At 46.0% G+C, this 20,199-nt stretch overlaps 1 protein-coding gene across 1 annotated transcript in view; it reads right to left on the reverse strand.

Moving 5' to 3' along the window:
• Window positions 1–19,805, reverse strand: part of MAP3K15 (mitogen-activated protein kinase kinase kinase 15) — a 155,630-nt gene extending 135,825 nt beyond the window's left edge. The window contains exon 1 of the mRNA XM_054544388.2: window positions 19,127–19,805. Coding sequence (XP_054400363.1) covers window positions 19,127–19,520 — 394 coding nt within the window. The 5' untranslated portion in view covers window positions 19,521–19,805. The remainder of the gene's footprint in view (window positions 1–19,126) is intronic.
• Window positions 19,806–20,199: the final 394 nt, after the last annotated feature.

A 20,199-nucleotide genomic window follows, 5' to 3' on the forward strand; every position in this document is an offset into this window, starting at 1 on the left:
GGACATCAGCAAGTCCTTACCAAGTGTCACAGTGAGTGGTACTCGTTGCCTGGGGGATAGAGTTTTAACTAGGAGGAAGGAGAGGGGGGCGTGAGGACATCAGGAAACTACCTGGCCTCCTATCTTTTGCTTCCCAGTATCAAATTTTTTTGGTAAGAATGACTGAAAGTAAATCTTTTTTTTTTTAACTATGTAAGTGTGATTGAGATGTGTCCACTACCAGTTTTTCCAAAAGAAATGCAGCACATATATGCCAACTACGTTTTACTCACTGAGGTGAATGGGCTCATTGGACTTAATTTCAGACCACTCACAGTGAAATATTCGCAATATACATTATAGCGTGAGTTAAGCCACTTTATCTTTTGTAAATACATATTGTTCTTCCATCTGACAATACAGAAAAATATGCAGCATGATACTGCAAGCTAGACTGCATTCATCACTTTAAATGCTATCAATATTGTTACTTAGGAGGCTGAGGCAAGAGGATCGCTTGAGCCCAGGACTTTGAAACTGCAGTGAGCTATGATTGTGCCACTGCACTCCAGCTTAGGTGACAGAGTGAGACCCCATCTCTAAAAAAATAAAAATACATGGGTATTGATATCATTGTCATCATCCTTGCTGTCACACACTTCACAGTTCCAAGTCTGGGTTCCCTGGCAGCCAGTGAACACATCACCCCAATTTTTTTTTTTTTGAGATGGAGTCTCGCTCTGTTGCCCAGGCTGGAGTGCAGTGGCATGATCTCAGCTCACTGCAACCTCCATCTCCCAGATTCAAGCGATTCTTGTGCCTTAGCTTCCTGAGTAGCTGGGACTACAGGTGTGCACCACCACGCCAGGCTAATTTTTGTATTTTTAGTAGAGACAGGGTTTCGCCATGTTGGCCAGGCTGGTCTTGAACTCCTGACCTCAAGTGATCCACCTGCCTCGGCCCCCCAAAGTGCTGGGATTACAGGCTTGAGCCACCACGCCTGGCCACCATCCCAGTATTTTCATCTTCATCATCTGAAGATTCCTCTTCAGCTTTCCTCAACCCTTTTCTAAAGGAAACACTTTAACATGACTCTCTGTAGCAAAATTTTTGGAGACACATTCTGAGAAGCCTTTTCTGACCAGCAGATAACAACCTCTTCTTTCAAAAGGTCTGTGTCACGCATCACCTTCAAACTGTGCGCAATTCTAGAGTGGTGCAGAGTTTGATGTACTGCAGCCACACGCTGCAGACCCTGACAAGGGTACCGCTGAGCTTTCCTGTTACTGTGACAAAAATCACAGTAAGTAGCCCCTGCATTTCTTAATTTGTTCTCCAACTGTCTCGTTAAAATGAATGTCAGCCGGCTCGAGAGAACCATCACTTTTACTTATACTCCTCCCACAATAATACACTCTTTCCTTAACAAAATCAACAGCTCCTTAAAGATCATCACTAAGTATCCGGACTTCTGCCTGGCTGCTGATTTCACCCATTCTGTGTTCTACGTTTCCTCAGCAGTATCTGTCCCCAAAGCCTGTGGGAGTGGTGACTCATTGCTAGATACAGGGGCCATGTTGCTTGAACTTGCCCCTTCTAATTTCCTTTTTTTTCATGTACCAATTTCCTTTTTCGTAGGTGGTCCTTTGAGAAGGGATGTGCAGAGTTTATGATCTGCATCAAGCACTCCATAGCCAGAGAGTGCTTTACAAAAACTTATCTATTTGCTTCTTAGGAATGATAAGCACATTGGATGCAGGATTCTCATTCTCAGGATAACACTTTTTTTTTTTTTTTTTTGAGATGGAATCTCACCCTGTTGCCCAGGCTGGAGTGCAGTGGCACGATCTCGGCTCACTGCAACCTCCGCCTCCCAGGTTCAGGCGATTCTCCTGCCTCAGCCTCCCGAGCAGCTGGGATTACAGGCATGCGCCACCACGCCTGGCTAATTTTTGTATTTTTAGTAGAGATGGGGTTTCATCATGGTGGTTAGGCTGATCTCAAACTCGTGACCTCAAGTGATCCACCCGCCTCAGCCTCCCAAAGGGCTGGGATTACAGGCATGAGCCACCACATCCGGCCTAGATAACACATTTTTAAAATAAACCCATCTAACAAGCCTTCAAACTTTAGCCTTGTGAGAGCCAATTACAATCATTGTGAACATCAAAATGGTCTTTGCTTCCAGCTCAACCAAAATATTTGGTGGGATTTACTGGAGGCCAATGAAGCACCTTTACAATATCAACAATTTTCATTTCCTTTTTGTCCCATTTATTCTACATTTCTTTTACTCTCAACATTAATGGCCATACAAGGTATCTTGTATGGCTAGAACTGGGCTGATGTGACGTGGCTGGCATTAGGACAGCCTGGTGCATTAGTAAGCATTGTCAATAAGATGCAGAGATATTTTATTATATTCTGATTACTACTACTACATGACAAAACACCTCAAAATCAAGTGGCACAAGTTTGAGTTCCTCTGCACAGGACAAGGAATGGGGTTAGGATGCAATCTTCAACCTCAAAATTTTGAAAACTTTCCTTACAACCTGCAGGCATATAAAGCAACCCCACTACATGATAACTGCCCAAGGGATCTGAGCCCTGCATTTTTAATTTTACTAAATAACTTTGCTGCTTTTAAATAATGTATAAAAAGAATATATACTAACAAGTGAAATGTGATAAATGGAAATATATACTGATCGATACCATTAATTTAAACATAAACGCAAGCTTTGGCATGTATCATATATTTCCTAATGTAGTTATTCCAATAAACTAGTTTAAATTATGGAAACATTAACTTAATATTTTGTGAAAAAGTTCACACACCAGGTTTCAGCAATTTATTATTTCACAAAGCATATCTCATTCTACACTGGGGTTCTGGTATGTTTACTGATGGGGGTCAAGGGGAGTGGTGCAGGTGGGGGAGGGTGCTGACATTTACTGAATACTTACTAAGTTCAAGGCACAGACTTTGAATCTCTACACAGGGATCTTTTTAAATGAGGCTCAGAGATATCATGTAAGTTATCCAGGCTCACACAGCCAATAAACGAGAAGGTAGAAATCCAAACTCAGACCTATAAAGCGTCACCACCTGTATCGCCAGGGCCAGTGTTACACAATGATAGAAGACATGTTTAGAAGGTTTCATTACAGGTCTCTGGTGGGAGTTTTTGCTCTGGAAGGCAGAAAGGCCACTGAATCAAGGATAACCTGCACTTCCTGTACTTTCCCGGATAATGAGACGAAAAGGAGGCAGTAGTGGTCCTGCCTTCTGGACTCAAAGTGCCTGGGGGCACTCATCGTGGGGCAAGACTGGCATCCCACGTGTTCAAGGCATCAGGCTCAGTTTGTCAAGAGGCACCTGTGTCAAACTTCATTTGAGATGAATCACAGATCTAAATGTAAAAGCTGAAACAAAGTTTTTGGAAGAACATATAAAAGAGTACCTGCACAACTGCAACCTGGAAGGTTCCTTAGGCAAGATAGAGCAGGCAACCATAAAAGAATAATATTCTAGATTAGACTTCATCAAAACGAAGAGCTTCTGCTCATCAAAAGCCACCATTGTGTACATGGAGAAGCTAGCCACAGTCTGGGAGCAAATATTCACAAAATATATGACAAAGCACTTAAATCCAAAACATAAAAACCTCTCATAATTCAATAATAAGATGACAGACAACCCAATTAAATGGGTCAATGGCTAGAATGGACACCTCACAAAGGAAGATATCTGCATGTCCAAAAAGCACATGGAGAAGTACTCAACATCATTAATCATGAGGGAAAGGCAAATTAAAACCGTAAGGAAAAACCACCACAACCCTTATGAGAAGAACCACAATCGACAGTGTTGGTGATGATGTGAAGCCACTGAAACTGTCACACATTGGTGCTAAGAATATAAAATGGTACAACCACTTCAGAAAAAGAGTTGGAAGTTTCTGATATATTTCAACACACACTTAACCCTTTGATCCAGCCATTCTACTCATAGGTATTTACTCAAGAGGAATAAAAACATTGGTCCACAAAAAGTCACAAAGACTTGCAAATTGCAAATGTTCAGAGCTGCTTTGGTTGTTAACAACTCCAAACTAGAAGCAACCCAAACGTTCATCAATAGGAGAATGCCTAAACTAACCTGTATATTCTTACAATAAAATTGTATAATATTAGAAAGGAACAAACTACAGATACACATAACGGTATGGATGAATCTCAAAAACATCATGCTGAGTGAACAAAGCCAGACACCAAAGAATACATATTGTATGAGGCCATTTAGATGAAGCTCTAGGAAAGGCAGATCTAATCTACAGAGATGACAGCAGATCAGTCATAGCCTTATAGGGGTAAAGGTAGGATTGAGGGAGAGGGGACATGATGGAACTTTCTGGAAAAACAGAAGTGTTCTCTATATTGTGATGGGGGTTGCATTAGAGAGGTTTAGTCATTTTTTAAAGTTGTACAGCTGAGATTTGTACATCACAATGCCTATACATTTTACATTTAATATGTTTAAAAAGAATAATTGGCCGGGTGCAGTGGCTCACGCCTGAAATCCAAGCACTTTGGGAGGCCAAGGCGGGTGGATCACCTGAGGTCAGGAGTTCAAGACCATCCTGGCCAACATGGCAAAACCCAATCTCTACTAAAAATACAAAAATTAGCCAGGTGTGGTGGCATATGCCTGTAATCCCAGCTACTCAGGAAGCTGAGGGAAGAATCGTTTGAACTTGGGAGATGGAGGTTTCAGTGAGCCGAGATCGCGCCACTGCACTCCAGCCTGGGTGACAGAGTGAGACTCCATCTCTAAATAAATAAATAAATATAAAAATAAAAAAAAAAAAAGAATAATCAAGTATGAGGTAGGGAACGGATAGAGGTAAAGAAGAAATGAGAACAGCAGGATGTTAATAATTGTCAGAGCTGGGTAATGTACATGCTTGAAATTTTCCATGATAAAATAACTTAAGAGGGAAAGTTATCTACATCGAATGCTCCCGCCTCTCTCTACCTTCTCTTTCCCCTCCCTATCTGTGTCCAGTTCTTCCTGGCCCCTGGGATGGCCTGCCACAGACCCCAAAATTCCTGAATGAGCTCTACTTCCTGCCAGGACTCACCCACCACTCAACTCCCTTCTGCTCCCCAACCACTCTCCCTCCCCAAACCAAGCCCCAACAACTGCCAGGCATTTCTGCCAGTCCCATCACACGCAATTGCCAAAACCTGTGCAAGTTACTGGGCAACAAGAATTTTTCCAGCCTACTTTACAGAAAGTTCAGTCCTATCCCAACCATGTTATTTGGCCGGGATTGAAACAGCACCTATTTCAAAGCCAGATACACAGAAGACTTTTAAAACGGTTTATGGCTCGTATTCCAAAACTATGTTTGGAAGTTCACTGCAGGGAACTGAAAATACATTTTGTCCTAGTAACAGATAATAACACAGCCAGTAAGGTAGCAGACCAGCCCACGGATATCTACTCTAAAATGCACTCAAGGCTCAAACAGCAATGTCTCCATTAAATGCTGCAGGTGAAACGCTTCTTTCAAAGTTGGCCCACATGACTAACGTGAGGAAAGTTCCAGGCTCAATTCTGAGTCAGTAGCACTAACAGCAGCATGGAAAGGAAGGAAGGGCCCCTATGGGCAAGCCAACAGCCAAGTCCAACAGAAGACAGCTGAGGTCCAGCCACGGACTTCTGCAGCCGGGTCCCTGGGAGCACTCATTGTTGTCTAGCCTGAGCACACCTGGCCACTCTCTCCAGCAGGGAGGGAGAAAGGGAGAAGGCTTCTGAGTTATAACACCATCTTCAACCTCTTACTGTACTTAGAGTAAAAATCATACTTATATTCTAGAAAATAACATACAGTATAGAAAATACGGACAAACCAAAAGAAAAAGAACCGGTATTCCATTCCCAGCAATAACTGAAACCACTACTTCCATCCCAGCATGTCCAGTTTGAGTTCTTCTAGTCTCTTCTGTCAGATACGCACCACTGAAGAGAAAGATTCAGGCCTAGAAATGTGTCATTAGGATGGATGTTACTTCTTAATAAAATCGTAAGTGCACTCTATCTATGGCCTGACTACCATTTTCAACATGCCACTGGAAACTGCGTTCTAAATTTCTTTTGAGGGCACCACATAAGATCTGCTTTATCTCAACAGAAGCCAGCTGTCATCTGTGCCCACTGATGATTATTTTTAACAGGAGCTGGGTAGATATTCGTAGCAATCACTCAAACGGTGGCAAAGAAAACTGTACCTGGCTCCCGGCCATTGAAGAGTTCGCTGTCTGGCAGATCAATCATTGAATCAATAATTATTTAAGGGCTGGGTGCGGTGCCTCACGCCTGCAATCCTAGCACTTTGGGAGGTTGAGGCAAGTAGATCACCTGAGGTCAGGAGTTCGAGACCAGCCTGGCCAACATGGTGAAACCCCATCTCTACTAAAAATACAAAAATTAGCCAGCCAAGATGGCACATGCCTGTAATCCCAGCTACTCCGGAGGCTGAGGCAGGTGAATCATTTGAACCCGGGAGGTAGAGGTTTCAGTGAGCCAAGACCATGCCACTGCACTCCAGCCTGGGCGACAGAGACTCAGTCTCAAAAAGTAATAATTATTATTTAATCACAATTGTTTTGCCTGTGAGTAAAGAAAACCTCAGCATACAAAAGCCAACAGGGACAAGGAGGGGAGTCCATGCAGGCTCCCTTGAAGAACTTGGATATGAAAGCTGAACAGGTATTGATCAGAGGAAGACTACAGGTGGGGGTGGGGACTGATATGGTTTGGCTGTGTCCCCCAAATCTCATCTCGAGTTGTAATCCCTACGTGTGGAGGGAGGGACTTGGTGGGAGGTGACTGGATTATGGCGGCGGTTTCCCCATGCTGTTCTCATGACAGTGAGGAAGTTCTCACGAGATCTGATGGTTTAAAAGTGGCAGTTTCCCCTGTGCTCTCTCTCTCTCCTGCCACCATGTAAGACGTGCCTTGCCTCCCCTTCCCCTTCTGCCATGGTTTTAAGTTTCCTAAGCCCTCCCCAGCCATGCCAAACTGTGATTCAATTAAACCTCTTTTGGGGCCAGGCACAGTGGCTCACGCCTGCAATCCCAACACTTTGAGGGGGCCAAGACAGGTGGATCACTTGAGCTCAGGAGTTCAAGACCAGCCTGGCCAACATGGCAAAAGCCCACCTCTACAAAAAAATACAAAAATTAGCCAGACATTGGTGGCTCATGCCTGTAATCCCAGCTACTCTGGAGGCTGGGACTGGAGAATCACTTGAGCCCGGGAAACTGGAGGCTGCAGTGAGCCAAGGTTGTGCCACAGCACTCCAGCCTGGATAACAGGGTGAGACCCTGTCTCAAAACAAAACAAAATTACCACTTTTGTATATAAATTACCCAGTCTCAGGTACTATCTTGTAGCACTGTGAAAATAGACTAAATATGGGGACAGAAACCAGGATACAGTGGCCTCTAGACAGATACATAAATTTGAATGCAGCAAGACTGGCCCAACTTTGAGAGACCAGTTAAAAAGCTACGGACAGTAACCTGGATGAGACAAGATGGTGCTTAGACCAAGACAGTAGCAGGGCATATAGAGAGAAGTGGGCAAATCTGTGAAATATTTTGGAAGTAACTACCTGGATTTGACAATGAGGGAGAGAGTGGGATCACTGACTCCTAGCTTTCTGACATGAACTGCTACGTGGGGGATTTTACTCATCCATGTTTACTTACCCTTATAGATAGCAATGTCTAAATTAACTATCGCTCCTATGCTCTGCTAGAAATAAATGTGGCCAGTCTCCTGACCATGTGTAGATGGCATGCAAAACGTGTGTGCTGTATCAGAGGGCTGCCTGTTTCATCACTGCACAGCCATCAAACCAACATCTCCCACAGGTCCATCTTCCTCTGAACTTTAAGCATGCTCCAGAATGATGAGGAAGGAATATTCAGCAAGTTATCTTCTTGTTCTTTGAGACAGAGTCTCACTCTGTCGCTCAGGCTGGAATGCAGTGGCGCAATCTCAGCTCACTGCAACCTCCACCTCCTGGGTTCAAGTGATTCTCCTACCTCAGCCTCCCAAGAAGCTAGGACTACAGGCATGGGCCACCATGCCTGGCTAATTTTTGTACTTTTTGGGAGAGACAGGGTTTCACCATGTTGGCCAGGATGGTCTCAAACTCCTAGCCTCAGGTGATCTGCCCGCCTTGGCCTCCCAAAGTGCTGGGATTACAGGCGTGAGCCACCACACCCGGCCATAGGATATAAGAAGTCTCAAGGCATTTTTCAGGCTCCTTCTTGCAGGAGCAAATGCACATGTGGGCTGAGCCCACTAAAATAAGTTGAAACAAGAGGTACATTTAGGCCAGGCATGGTGGGTCACACCTGTAATCCCAGCACTTTGGAAGACTGAGGCAGGAGGATCACTTGAGCTCAGGAGTTCGAGACCAGCCTGGGCAATATAGTGAGATCCCCATCTCTATAAAAAAAGTAAAAATAACTGGACATAGTGGTGTGCACCTGTAGTCCCAGCTACACAAACAGGAGGCTGAGGTAGGAAGATTGCTTGAGTCCAGGAAGGTGAGGTTACAGTGAGCCCTGTTTGTGTCACTGCACTCCAGCTGGGTGACAGAGCAAGACCCTGTGGGAGGGGAGGGGAGGGAAGGGGGGGGAAAGAAAGAGAAAAGAGATGTATTTAGGTATTTTTAGCAGAATGCATGACAAGCTCTATTAGGATAAGCTAGGCTATGCTGCCACAACAGACAAATCTCCAAGGCTTCAGTGGCTTAATTGCTATCTTTAATCCCTGATCTTCAAGTCTGCCACAACAGGGGCAGAGAGATGAAGGAGTGCATCACCTAACTGCTTTAAGCCCAAAGTGATGCTTGCTGCTGCTGCTCACATCGCACTGGCCAGCAGTAGTCACGAGGGCCCAAGAGATATGAGGAAATGTGGAAGAACATATGGATGTTTGGCAAACACTGTCTTTGCCACACAATGCATCAAGCTAATAAAGAATCCAGAGATACCAGCACAGAGGGAGAAGCCAGACATAACTCACGTGAAAGGTGGCAAGGAAAACTAGAGCTAGCCTTATTTTAAACCATTTCATATCTTTTGTTTTTTTTTAAAAAAAGCCCAATATCACTGTCAGATAAAAACTAACAATCACTACAGTATCATTTAATGCCAAAGGAAAAAGTTACCTAAGGCTGGGCACAGTGGGTCATGCCTGTAATCCCAGCACTTTGGGAGGCCAAGGTAGGTGGATCGCTTGAGCCCAGGAGTTCAAGACCAGCCTGGGCAACAAGGCAAAACCTTATCTGTACAAAAAACTAGCCGGGTGTGGTGGCGTGTGCCTGTAGTCCCAGCTACCTGGGAGGCTGACGTGGGAGGATCACCTGAGCCAGGGAGGTAGAGTCTGCAGTGAGCTGTGATCGTGCCACTGCACTCTAGCCTGGACAACAGAGCGATACCTCCTCTCAAAAAAAAAAAAAAAAAAAAAGCCCAGAAACAAAAGCTTGCCAAATAGGTATAGGGTTCCTACAGCACCAAACCTCTTATTTTTTGAAAGATTTTATGTAAAAAATAATAACAAAAATAAAAGGTTTGAAAAAGTTACCTAGCCTCCAAAACTGACGAAACCATGAAGGAAGATCAAATGTCTCCACCCATCCCCACCCCAAGCCAGTATTAACCTGATGGCTGATGGTCCAAGCATCTCATTTCTATTTTCTTAGCCCACAGCAGCCTAGTGAGGGGCTCCATGATTGGCATGTACTATGAACAGTAATGATTCATGACATGAGATGACCCATAGCCTGACTCTTTCTTGGTAAGGCCTACCCTAGGAGATAATTTTCTAGCAGTTGGACTAGATTTGCAAAACCTAAGTTGCACTCTCTTATTACTATAACAAACGATGCCAAAATCTCAGTAACCTGACCAAATAAAAGCTTCTCTCTTGCATATGCAAAATCCAAACTGGATATTCCTCCTCTGCCAGCTGTCCTCCAAAGAGTAACTCAGGGAGTCAGGTACCTTCCATCAAGTGCCACCACCATCGTCTATATGAGGACTCCAAGGTCCCCATGGGGACCATGGAAAGGGATGAGAAGATATGGGAAGGCCTAGTGGATTCACCAAAAACTTGGCCCAAAAGTGGCAGACATCACTCTCACCTATATGGTAGTAAGGATGAGTCTACGTAGACTCAAAGGATGCTGGGAAATGTAGTCCTTGGTTCTCAGCAATAACTACGAGCATAAATCTTTTTTTTTTTTTTTTTTTTTGAGATGGAGTCTCACTCTTGTCACCCAGGCTTGAGTGCACTGGCACGATCTTGGCTCACTGCAATCTCTGCCTCCTGGGTTCAAGCAATTCTCCTGCCTCAGCCTCCCGGGTAGCTGGGATTACAGTTGCACGCCACCACTCAAGGCTAATTTTTCGGTTTTTTTGTTTGTTTTAATTTTGAGACGGAGTTTCACTCTCGTTGCCCAGGCTGTAGTGCAATGGCACAATCTCGGCTCACTGCAACTTCCACCTCCCAAGTTCAAGCGATTCTCCTGCCTCAGTCTCCCGAGTAGCTGGGATTACAGGTGCCTGCCACAACGCCCAGCTAATTTTTTGTATTTATAGTAGAGACGGGGTTTCACCATGTTAGCCAAGCTGGTCTCCAACTCCTGACCTTAGGTGATCCACCCACCTTGGCCTCCCAAAGTGCTGAGGTTACAGGCATGAGCCACTGCGCCCGGCCTGATTTTTGTATTATTAGTAGAGATGGGGTTTTGCTATGTTGACTAGGCTGGTCTCAAACTGACCTCGAGTGATCCACCCACCTCGGCCTCCCAAAGAGCTGGGATTAGAGGCGTGAGCCACCACACCTGGCAATAGCACAAATCTTTAGCAGCCACCTCACTATCTCCACCACGCTTTATACCCCACAATGACTCTTGTATAAGGCAGCCAGAAAAGGAGTATCATCAGACTAGAGCAAAACCAAATAACGAATCTGGAGACTGAGGCCCTAGTCTTAGTTTTTATTTATTTATTTTTCTTGAGACGGAGTCTTGCTCTGCCGCCCAGGCTGGAGTGCAGTAGCGCGATCTTGGCCCACTACAACCTCCACCTCACGGGTTCAAGCGATTCTCCTGCCTCAGCCTCCCAAGTAGCTGGGATTACAGGTGTGTGCCACCATGCCCAGCTAATTTTTTGTATTTTTAGTAGAGACAGGGTTTCACTATGTTGGCAGGCTGCTCTCTAACTCCTGACCTCCAATGATCCGCCTGCCTTGGCCTCCCAAAGCCCTGGGATTACAGGCATGAGCCACCGCACCCAGCCTAGTCTTATAGTTTTTCTATTGATGTTCAGGAAATATGAAAACATCCCAGTATGGGTTGTAATACTTCACAACTTTTAAGATCACTGTGCACATAACAGAAGGGAAAAACAAGAATCAGAAGCAGGACCCCTGGGTCAGGAAAGTAACATTTAAATGAGGTTCAGAGAAGAGTGAAGTTATGCAAAGCCAGACACAACAGGTATGGGAAGATCACTTGTGCCTCAAAAGCTGTTCTTGCCATTTAAGCAGTTAATAGCTAACTCAAGAAGGCTGCTAATTAGCATCTAGGTAGGGGCTCTCACTTACACAACTAACCACCTAACTATTCTAAGAGTAAACAAAACGGTGTACTCCCTGAAGATAAAAGCATTGTATTCTACCAGTCCCGATGTCATTTTAAGACTTCCTACTACAATAAGTGTATTCAATTACAGCATCCGGGGAGGATAGTTTCCACAGTCAAAACATTTGAGAAAGTATGATAAAGTCACACAGGTCTCTTTGCTTCCTGCAACTTGCCTCAAGTCTTTAAGATGTTCACAAACACTGAGAACCTCTAGGAGGGAGACACAGGATGCAGTTGAAAAAAGTCTACCAAAATTAGCTGGGCACGGTGGTGCACGCCTGTAAGTCCCAGCTACTCGGGAGGCTGAGGTGGAAGGATCACTGGAGCCCAGGGAGGTCAAGGCTGCAGTGAGCCGTGATCGCGCTACTGCACTCCAGCCTGGGTGAGAGTGAGACCTTGTCTCAAAAAAAAAAAAAAAAAAAACTAACATAAACTCAACCCTAACGTAAACTAAAGATTTCAAGTGAGTATGATGTGTCAACATGTGTAAGTTCATCAATTGTCACAAGCGCCGTAGTCTGGCGGAAGATGCTCATGATAGGGGAGTTTGTGGGAGAGGGCAGAGGGGTTGATGGGAACACTCTGTACTTTTCCTCTCAAGTTTGCTGTGAACCTACAACTGCTCTAAAAAAGTATTTTAAAAAAAGTTCTGGAGATGCATATTGGTTTCTAGGGTTTGGTTTTGTTTGAGATGGGGTCTCGCTGTTGTCTGCCCGGGTTGGAGTGCAATGGCACAATCTCAGCTCACTGCAACCTCTGCCTTCCGGGTTCCAGCAATTCTCCTGGCTCAGCCTCCTGAGTAGCTGAGATTACAGGTGCCCGCCACTATGCCTGGCTAATTTTTGTATTTTTAGTAGAGACAGGGTTTCACCATGTTGGCCAGGCTGGTCTCGAATTCCTGACCTCAGGTGATCCACCCGCCTCAGCCTCCCAAAGTGCTGGGATCACAGGCATGAGCCGCCGCGCCCAGCCAGGATACTGGTTTTTGTTTTTTGAAATGGGAGTCTCGCTCTGTTGCCCAGCCTGGAGTGCAGTGGCGCAATCTTGGCTCACTGCAACCTCTGCCTCCTGGGCTCAAGCAATTCTCCTGCCTCCGTCTCCTGAGTAGCTGAGACTACAGGTGCACACCACCATGCCCGGCTAATTTTTATATTTTTAGTAGAAACAGGGTTTCGCCATGTTGGCCAGGCTGGTCTCGAACTCTTGAGCTCAGGTGATCCACCCACCTCAGCCTCCCAAAGTGGTGGTATTACAGGCGTGAGCCACCGCGCCCAGTCTGGAGATGGATATTGTTGACGGTCACATAACAGTGTGAATATATGTAACGCCACTGAAATGAACACTAAAAATGGTCAAAATAGTAAATTTTGTTATACATATTTTGTCACAATTTTAAAAACCACAAGGACCGGGGGTGGTGGTTCACGCCTGTAATCCTAGTAATTTGGGAGGCTGAGGTGGGAGGATCACTTGAGCCCAGGAATTCGAGTCCATAAGATCTCACAGAGTGAGATTTCATCTCTACAAAAAATAAACAAAATGCGCCAGGGGTGGTGACTCACACCCGTAATCCCAGAATTTTGGGAGGCTGAGGCAGAAGGATTGCTCAAGTCTGGGAGGTTGAGGCTGCAGTGTGCCAAGATCGTGCCACTGTACTCTAGACTGGGCAACAGAGTGAGACCCTGTCTCAAAAAAAATCTATATATATATATATACAAAAATTTAAAAATAAATCTTTAAAAATAATTTAGAAAACACAAATGGGACATGCCCTGCCCCTCTCAGCCCATGGTACTTTCCTTTTCCAACAGCATCCACTTGTTCTTGCTTATGTCCAAGGCCTGCCTGCCATTTTCCTGCAGCTCATCCAATCCACTATACGTGCTAGTGACACAGCCCCAAGATTTAGACTCACACAGGACCCCATGAAACACTACAAGGAGATGGAAAACCACAGTCAAACCTGACTTTGACTTGCTGTGAGAACAGGAGACAGGAAGTGCTTAAATTTCCCATAGATGATGGCCCCTAAAACATACTTGGGCCGAAGCAGACCTGATAGATATCTACAGAACTCTCCACCCCAAGTCAACAGAATACATTCTTCTTAGCGCCACATAGCACTTATTCTAAAATCGACCACATAAATAGAAGTAACACACTCCTCAGCAAATGCAAAAGAACAGAAATCATAACAAACAGCCTCTCAGACCACAGTGCAATTAAATTAGAACTCAGGATTAAGAAACTCACTCAAAACCACACAACTACGTGGAAACTGAACAATCTGCCTCCTGAATGACTACTGGGTAAATAACGAAATTAAAGCAGAAATAATGAAGTTCTTTGAAATCAATGAGAACAAAGATACAATGTACCAGAATCTCTGGGACACAGCTAAAGTAGTGTTTAGAGGGAAATTTATAGCACTAAATACCCACATGAGAAAGCAGGAAAGATCTAAAATCGACACCCTAACATCACAATTAAAAGGACTAGAGAAGCAAGAGCAAACACATTCAAAAGCTAGCAGAAGACAAGAAATAACTAAGATTGGAGCAGAACTGAAGGAAATAGAGACATGAAAAAACCTTCGAAAAAATCAATGAATCCAGGGGCTGGTTTTTTTTAAAAGATTAACAAAATTGATAGACCACTACCTAGACTAATAAAGAAAAAAAGAGAGAAGAATCAAATAGACATAATAGAAAATGATGAAGGGGCAATCACCACTGATCCCATGGAAATACAAACTACCATCAGAGAACACTATAAACACGTCTACACAACTAAACTAGAAAATCTAGAAGAAATGGATAAATTCCTGGACACATACACCCTCCCAAGACTAAACCAGGAAGAAGTCGAATCCCTGAAAAGACCAATAACAAGTTCTGAAATTGAGGCAGTAATAGCCTACCAACTACAAAAATCCTAGACGGATTCACAGCCGAATTCTACGAGAGGTACAAAGAGGAGCTGGTACCATTCCTTCTGAAACTATTCCAAACAACAGAAAAAGAGGCCAGCATTATCCTGATTCCAAAACCTGGCAGAGACACAACAAAAAAAGAAAATTTCAGGATGAACATCGATGTGAAAATCCTCAATAAAATACTGGCAAACCGAATCTAGCAGCACATCAAAAAGCTTATCCACCACGATCAAGTCGGCTTCATCCCTGGATGCAAGGCTGGTTCAACATACGCAAATCAACAAACATAATCGATCACATAAACAGAACCAATGACAAAAACCACAATTATCTCAATAGATGCAGAAAAGGCCTTCGATAAAATTCAACACCGCTTCATGCAAAAAACTCTCAATAAACTAGGTATTGATGGAACATATCTCAAAATAATAAGAGCTATTTAAAATAAACCCATAGCCAATATCATACTGAATGGGCAAAAGCTGGAAGCATTCCCTTTGAAAACTGGCACAAGACAGGGATGCCCTCTCTCACCACTCCTATTCAACATGGTATTGGAAGTTCTGGCCAGAGCAATCAGGCAAGAGAAAGAAATAAAGGGTATTCAATTAGGAAGAGAGGAAGTCAAATCGTCTGTTTGCAGACAACATGATTGTATATTTAGAAAACCCCATGGTCTCAGCCCAAAAACTCCTTAAGCTTTTAAACAACTTCAGCAAAGTCTCAGGATACAAAATCAATGTATAAAAATCACAAGCATTCCTATGCACCAATAAAAGACAAACACAGAGCCAAATCGTGAGTGAACTCCCATTCACAATTGCCACTAAGAGAATAAAATACCTAGGAATGTAGACCAATGGAACAGAACAGAGGCCTCAGAAATAATACCACACATCTACAACCATCTGATCTTTGACAAACCTGACAAAAACAAGCAATGGGGAAAGGATTCCCTATTTAATAACTGGTGTTGGGAAAACTGGCTAGCCATATGCAGAAAACTGAAACTGGACCCCTTTCTTACACCTTATACAAAAATTAACTCAAGATGGATTAAAGACTCAAACGTAAGACCTAAAACCATAAAAACCCTAGAAGAAAACCTAGGCAATACCATTCAGGACATAGGCATAGGCAAGGACTTCATGGCTTAAACACCAAAAGCAATGGCAACAAAAGCCAAAATAGACAAATGGGATCTAATTAAAGAGCTTCTGCAAAGCAGAAGAAACTATCATCAGAGTGAAGAGGCAACCTATAGAATGGGAGAACATTTTTGTAATCTACTGATCTGACAAAGGTCTAATATCCAGAATCTACAAGGAACTTAAACAAATGTACAAGAAAAAAACAACCCCATCAAAAAGTGGGCAAAAGATATGAACAGACACTTTTCAAAAGAAGACATTTATGTGGCCGACAAACATATGAAAAAAAAACCCATCAACACTAGTCATTAGAGAAATGCAAATCAAAACCACAATGAGATACCATCTCACGCCAGTTAGAATGGCAATCATTACAAAGTCAGGAAACAACAGATGCTGGAGAGGATGTGGAGAAATAGGAATGCTTTTACACTGTTGGTGGGAGTGTGAATTAGTTCAACCATTGTGGAAGACAGTGTGGCGATTCCTCAAGGATCTAGAACCAGAAATACCATTTGACCCAGCAATCCCATTCCTGCGTATATACCCAAAGGATTATAAATCATTCTACTATAAAGACACAGGCAAATGTATGTTTACTGCAGCACTATTTATAATAGCAAAGACTTGGAACCAACCCAAATGCTCATCAATGATAGACTGGATAAAGAAAATGTGGCACATATACACAATGGAATACTATGCAGCCATAAAAAAGGATGAGTTCATGTCCTTTGCAGGGACATGGATGAAGCTGGAAACCATCACCCTCAGCAAACTAACACAGGAACAGAAAACCAAACACTACATGTTCTCACTCATAAGTGGGAGTTGAAGAATGAGAACACATGGACACAGGGAGGGGAACATCACACACACCCCGGGGCCTATGGGGAGTGGGAGGGGAGGGAGAGCATTAGGACAAATACCTAATGCATGCAGGGCTTAAAACCTAGATGACAGGTTGGTTGGTGCAGCAAACCACCATGGCACATGTATACCTATGTAACAAACCTGCACGTTCAGCACATGTATCCCAGCACTTAAAGTTAAAAATAAATAAATACTTGGGCCGTTCAACAGTTCCCCTCCCCCGCAAGCCTTTTTCCAGAACAGCATTGTTCAATAGGACCTTCTGAGATGAGGAAAGAGTTCTGTAACTTCACTGTCCCACCTGGGAGTTACTTGTGCCTACGGAGCACACATTTATTCATTTATTTAGAGACAGGGTCTCGATCTGTCACCCAGGCTGGAGTGCAGTGGCATAAACACAGGTCACCGCAGCATCGACCTCCTGGGCTTAAGTGATCCTCCTGCCTCCACCTCCCAGGTAGCTGGGACCACAGGCACATGGGTGCCACCACATCCTTTTTTTTTTTTTTTTTTTTTTTTTTTTTGCTCAGGTTGGCCTTGAACTCCTGTATTCAAGCAATCCTCCCGCCTTGGCCTTCCAAAGTGCTGGGATTACAGGCGTGAGCCACTGCACCTGGCCTATCGAGCACCTTAAATGCCACTAGTGCAACTAAGGAACTTACCATTTTTACCGTATTCTAACCAGTTTAACTGTCAAGAGCCACCTGTGGCTAGTGGCTACCAAATTGGACAGAGTGGTTTTAGAATTTTTACAAAGAAGCCAAAGTGAGAGCTCTGTATCTTTTTGGTGGAAACACCAAAAAGCAGTGAGTGATAGAGGACGAATCCAGGAGACAGTGGAGGTGGTCATCTCTTTAGCCCAGGAACCCACTTACTGTATATGTACTTTTTCAAACCTCTGAAAGCAATCCTAATGCACTGAGAACTGATTTACTCAAGACCAGGACAAGGTTAACCAAAGGGAGCTCATGGTACAGCCCAACATTCTAGGCCACCCGGGCCAGAGTGACCCAAGGTGACGTGTCTGTTGTGTGGCTCCAGAATTGAAAGCCTGAGATTTGACGTCTGCATCTTCACAGTCGACCTGTTAGAAGGGCCCCCCGTACACACACACTCCGCCCCAGAAAAAGCAAAAGCCACCGCACACAAATCTTTCAGAGGTGGCACCAGCAGGAAGGAGAGTGTTGTGCCTCATGGCAAAAGGAACATTTAACCGTTCAGAGAAGATTCTGTTCAAATTCCAATTTTGGAGCAGAATGAATAGAAGTTGAGAAAACGGAGTGGTTCTAGGTGAAATGGGCTCCTGAACGACTTCTCTAAAAAGATGTTGTGCTGAAGAGTATACTCGGTGTGGTCAGAAATGTCAGGAGACCGCTTTCAATGGGTCCAGCTGCCACTTGTTTAAACAAGCCTGACCCCCCCCCCACTCCCCCCCCCCACTTCCAGCTGGGGAGAATTTGCTCTGCAAGAAAAACAGATCTGCGCTGTCTCCAGCCGAGGCTGAATCCTAATCATCCTAGCTTACTATTACAGCAAAGCAACTTCCCATATCCTATCTCACCAGCTTTTAGGTTTAGGGTAGGCACTGTTACTCCCTTTGACCAGAAACTGAGGCACAAGGACTCCCAGGTAATTACTGTCTCACTCCTGGCTGCAAAATGCAATCGCCTGGGAAGCACGACACTTCTGAGGCCTCGGGTGCTTATGTCATTGGTCTGGGGTCCGATCTGGGCATCCAGAGTTTTCAAAGCTCCCCAGGTGATTCTAATATGTAGCCTGCGTTGGGACCCACGGCCGTAAGATACCTGCCAGGAGTGAGAAAGCAAAAGTTGGATAACTTGGGAGAAGGGGGGCTTGGTAGGGTCTGGGTTACAGGCTGTTTCTTGGGTTATCTGATGTTTAAGATGCCTGAAGAATCAAAGAGTCTAAATGCCCGTGTCCTCTATTTTCTTATCTGTAAAAGGGCACAATGTTAACGACTCCACCCTCCCCCAAAGGCAGGACGGTCCTGTTGGAGGGATCAGGGGATGAGAGGATAGGAGGGGGGCTAGAGGGAGGGGGATGAGAGGAAGGGGACTAGGGGAAGGGGAGGGAGACTAAGGGGAGGGAGACTAAGGGGAGGGGGGACTAAGGGGAGGGGGCACTAAGGGGAGGGGGCACTAAGGGGAGGGGGCACTAAGGGGAGGGGGACTGGGGGAGGGGAGACTGGGGGAGGGGGATAAGGGGAGGGGAACTAGGGGGAAGGGAGGGAAGGGGGACTAGACAGGAGGAGGACTAGGGAGAGGGGAGGGGGACTAGGGGGAGAAGGACGAGGAGGAGAAGGCCGAGGGGGAGAAGGACGAGGGGGAGAAGGACGAGGGGGAGAAGGACGAGGCGGCGGGACAGGTGCCCTGGCTCTTGTGAGGGTAGGTAAAGTGGGACTGAGGTGGGGACGAAGCCGCCCTCACCTGCGTCGTAGAAGGCGTCGAGCACGGCCGTCTCCCCGAAGTCCAGCTCCCCAAAGGGCACGGAGGTGAGGTGAGCGCCCTCGGCCTCGCAGGCCCGCAGCAGGCACTGCCGCGCCCCCGCCTCCGGGCCGCCGGCCGCGCAGCCCTGGGAGCTCTCACTGCGCACGTATACTGCCCGCAGAGCCCGCCGCGGCCCGCCCCAGCTCTCGCCCTCGCTCTCGCCCTCGCCCTCGCCACTGCCGCCTGCCGCGCCCTCCGCCGCCCCGTCGGGCTCCGCCGGCCCGGCCGCGCCCTCCACCCCCGGCGGCGGCGGCGGCGGCGGCGGCGGGCACTGAGGGGACTCGCTCGCCGTCCCGAGGGCCCCGGCCGGAGCATTCCCACCGCCGCTCTCCATGTGCCCGCCTGCGCGCCCTTCCCCTGCGCCAGTGGCCCGCGGCTGCGATCCGCTAGGAGGCACAAGTTACAGCAGCCGCGCAGGCGGTCCCGGCACCTGCTCCTGAAGCGCGGGACGCTACGGGAATCGAGGGAATGGAGCGCACCGGGGGCCCCGCGGCGGGCCGAAGACGGCAGTGCCCCTAGGCTGCAGCCTGAAGCTCGGGCCCCGCGGCGGGCCGAAGACGGCAGTGCCCCTAGGCTGCAGCCTGAAGCTCAGGCCCCGCGGCCCCCAGCGCCCTTTGAAGGCCGGAGAGAAAGAGGCGGGGGCTGGGGACGTCAGGGCGAGCGAGGGGCGGGGAGGGGGCTGGGAGGGCGGCAGGGCATGAGCGGGGAGGGTGCCCCCTGCTGCCCCCTCCAGGCAGCGCCCGCCCGCAGCCGGGAGACGCCGAACACGGGAACAGGAATTGGGGGACTTTTTTTTTTTTTTTTTTTGCCATCCCTCTAGCCTGACCACCATTAGGAGCTCCAATTTCTTTTTTCTTAAAACAACTTGAAGCATTCGAGCAGGGTAAAAACTCTTTCAAAGCATCGGTTGGATGGAAATGTTCTATTCCCAACTCAATACAGACGTATTAATAGTTTTCACCCGGCATTGGGATGGACGGATGCTTCATCCCGGGTTGCCAAGCGCACGGCCC

This window comes from Pongo abelii, chromosome X (assembly GCF_028885655.2).
Source record: "Pongo abelii isolate AG06213 chromosome X, NHGRI_mPonAbe1-v2.0_pri, whole genome shotgun sequence".
Taxonomy (NCBI): Eukaryota; Metazoa; Chordata; class Mammalia; order Primates; family Hominidae; genus Pongo; species Pongo abelii.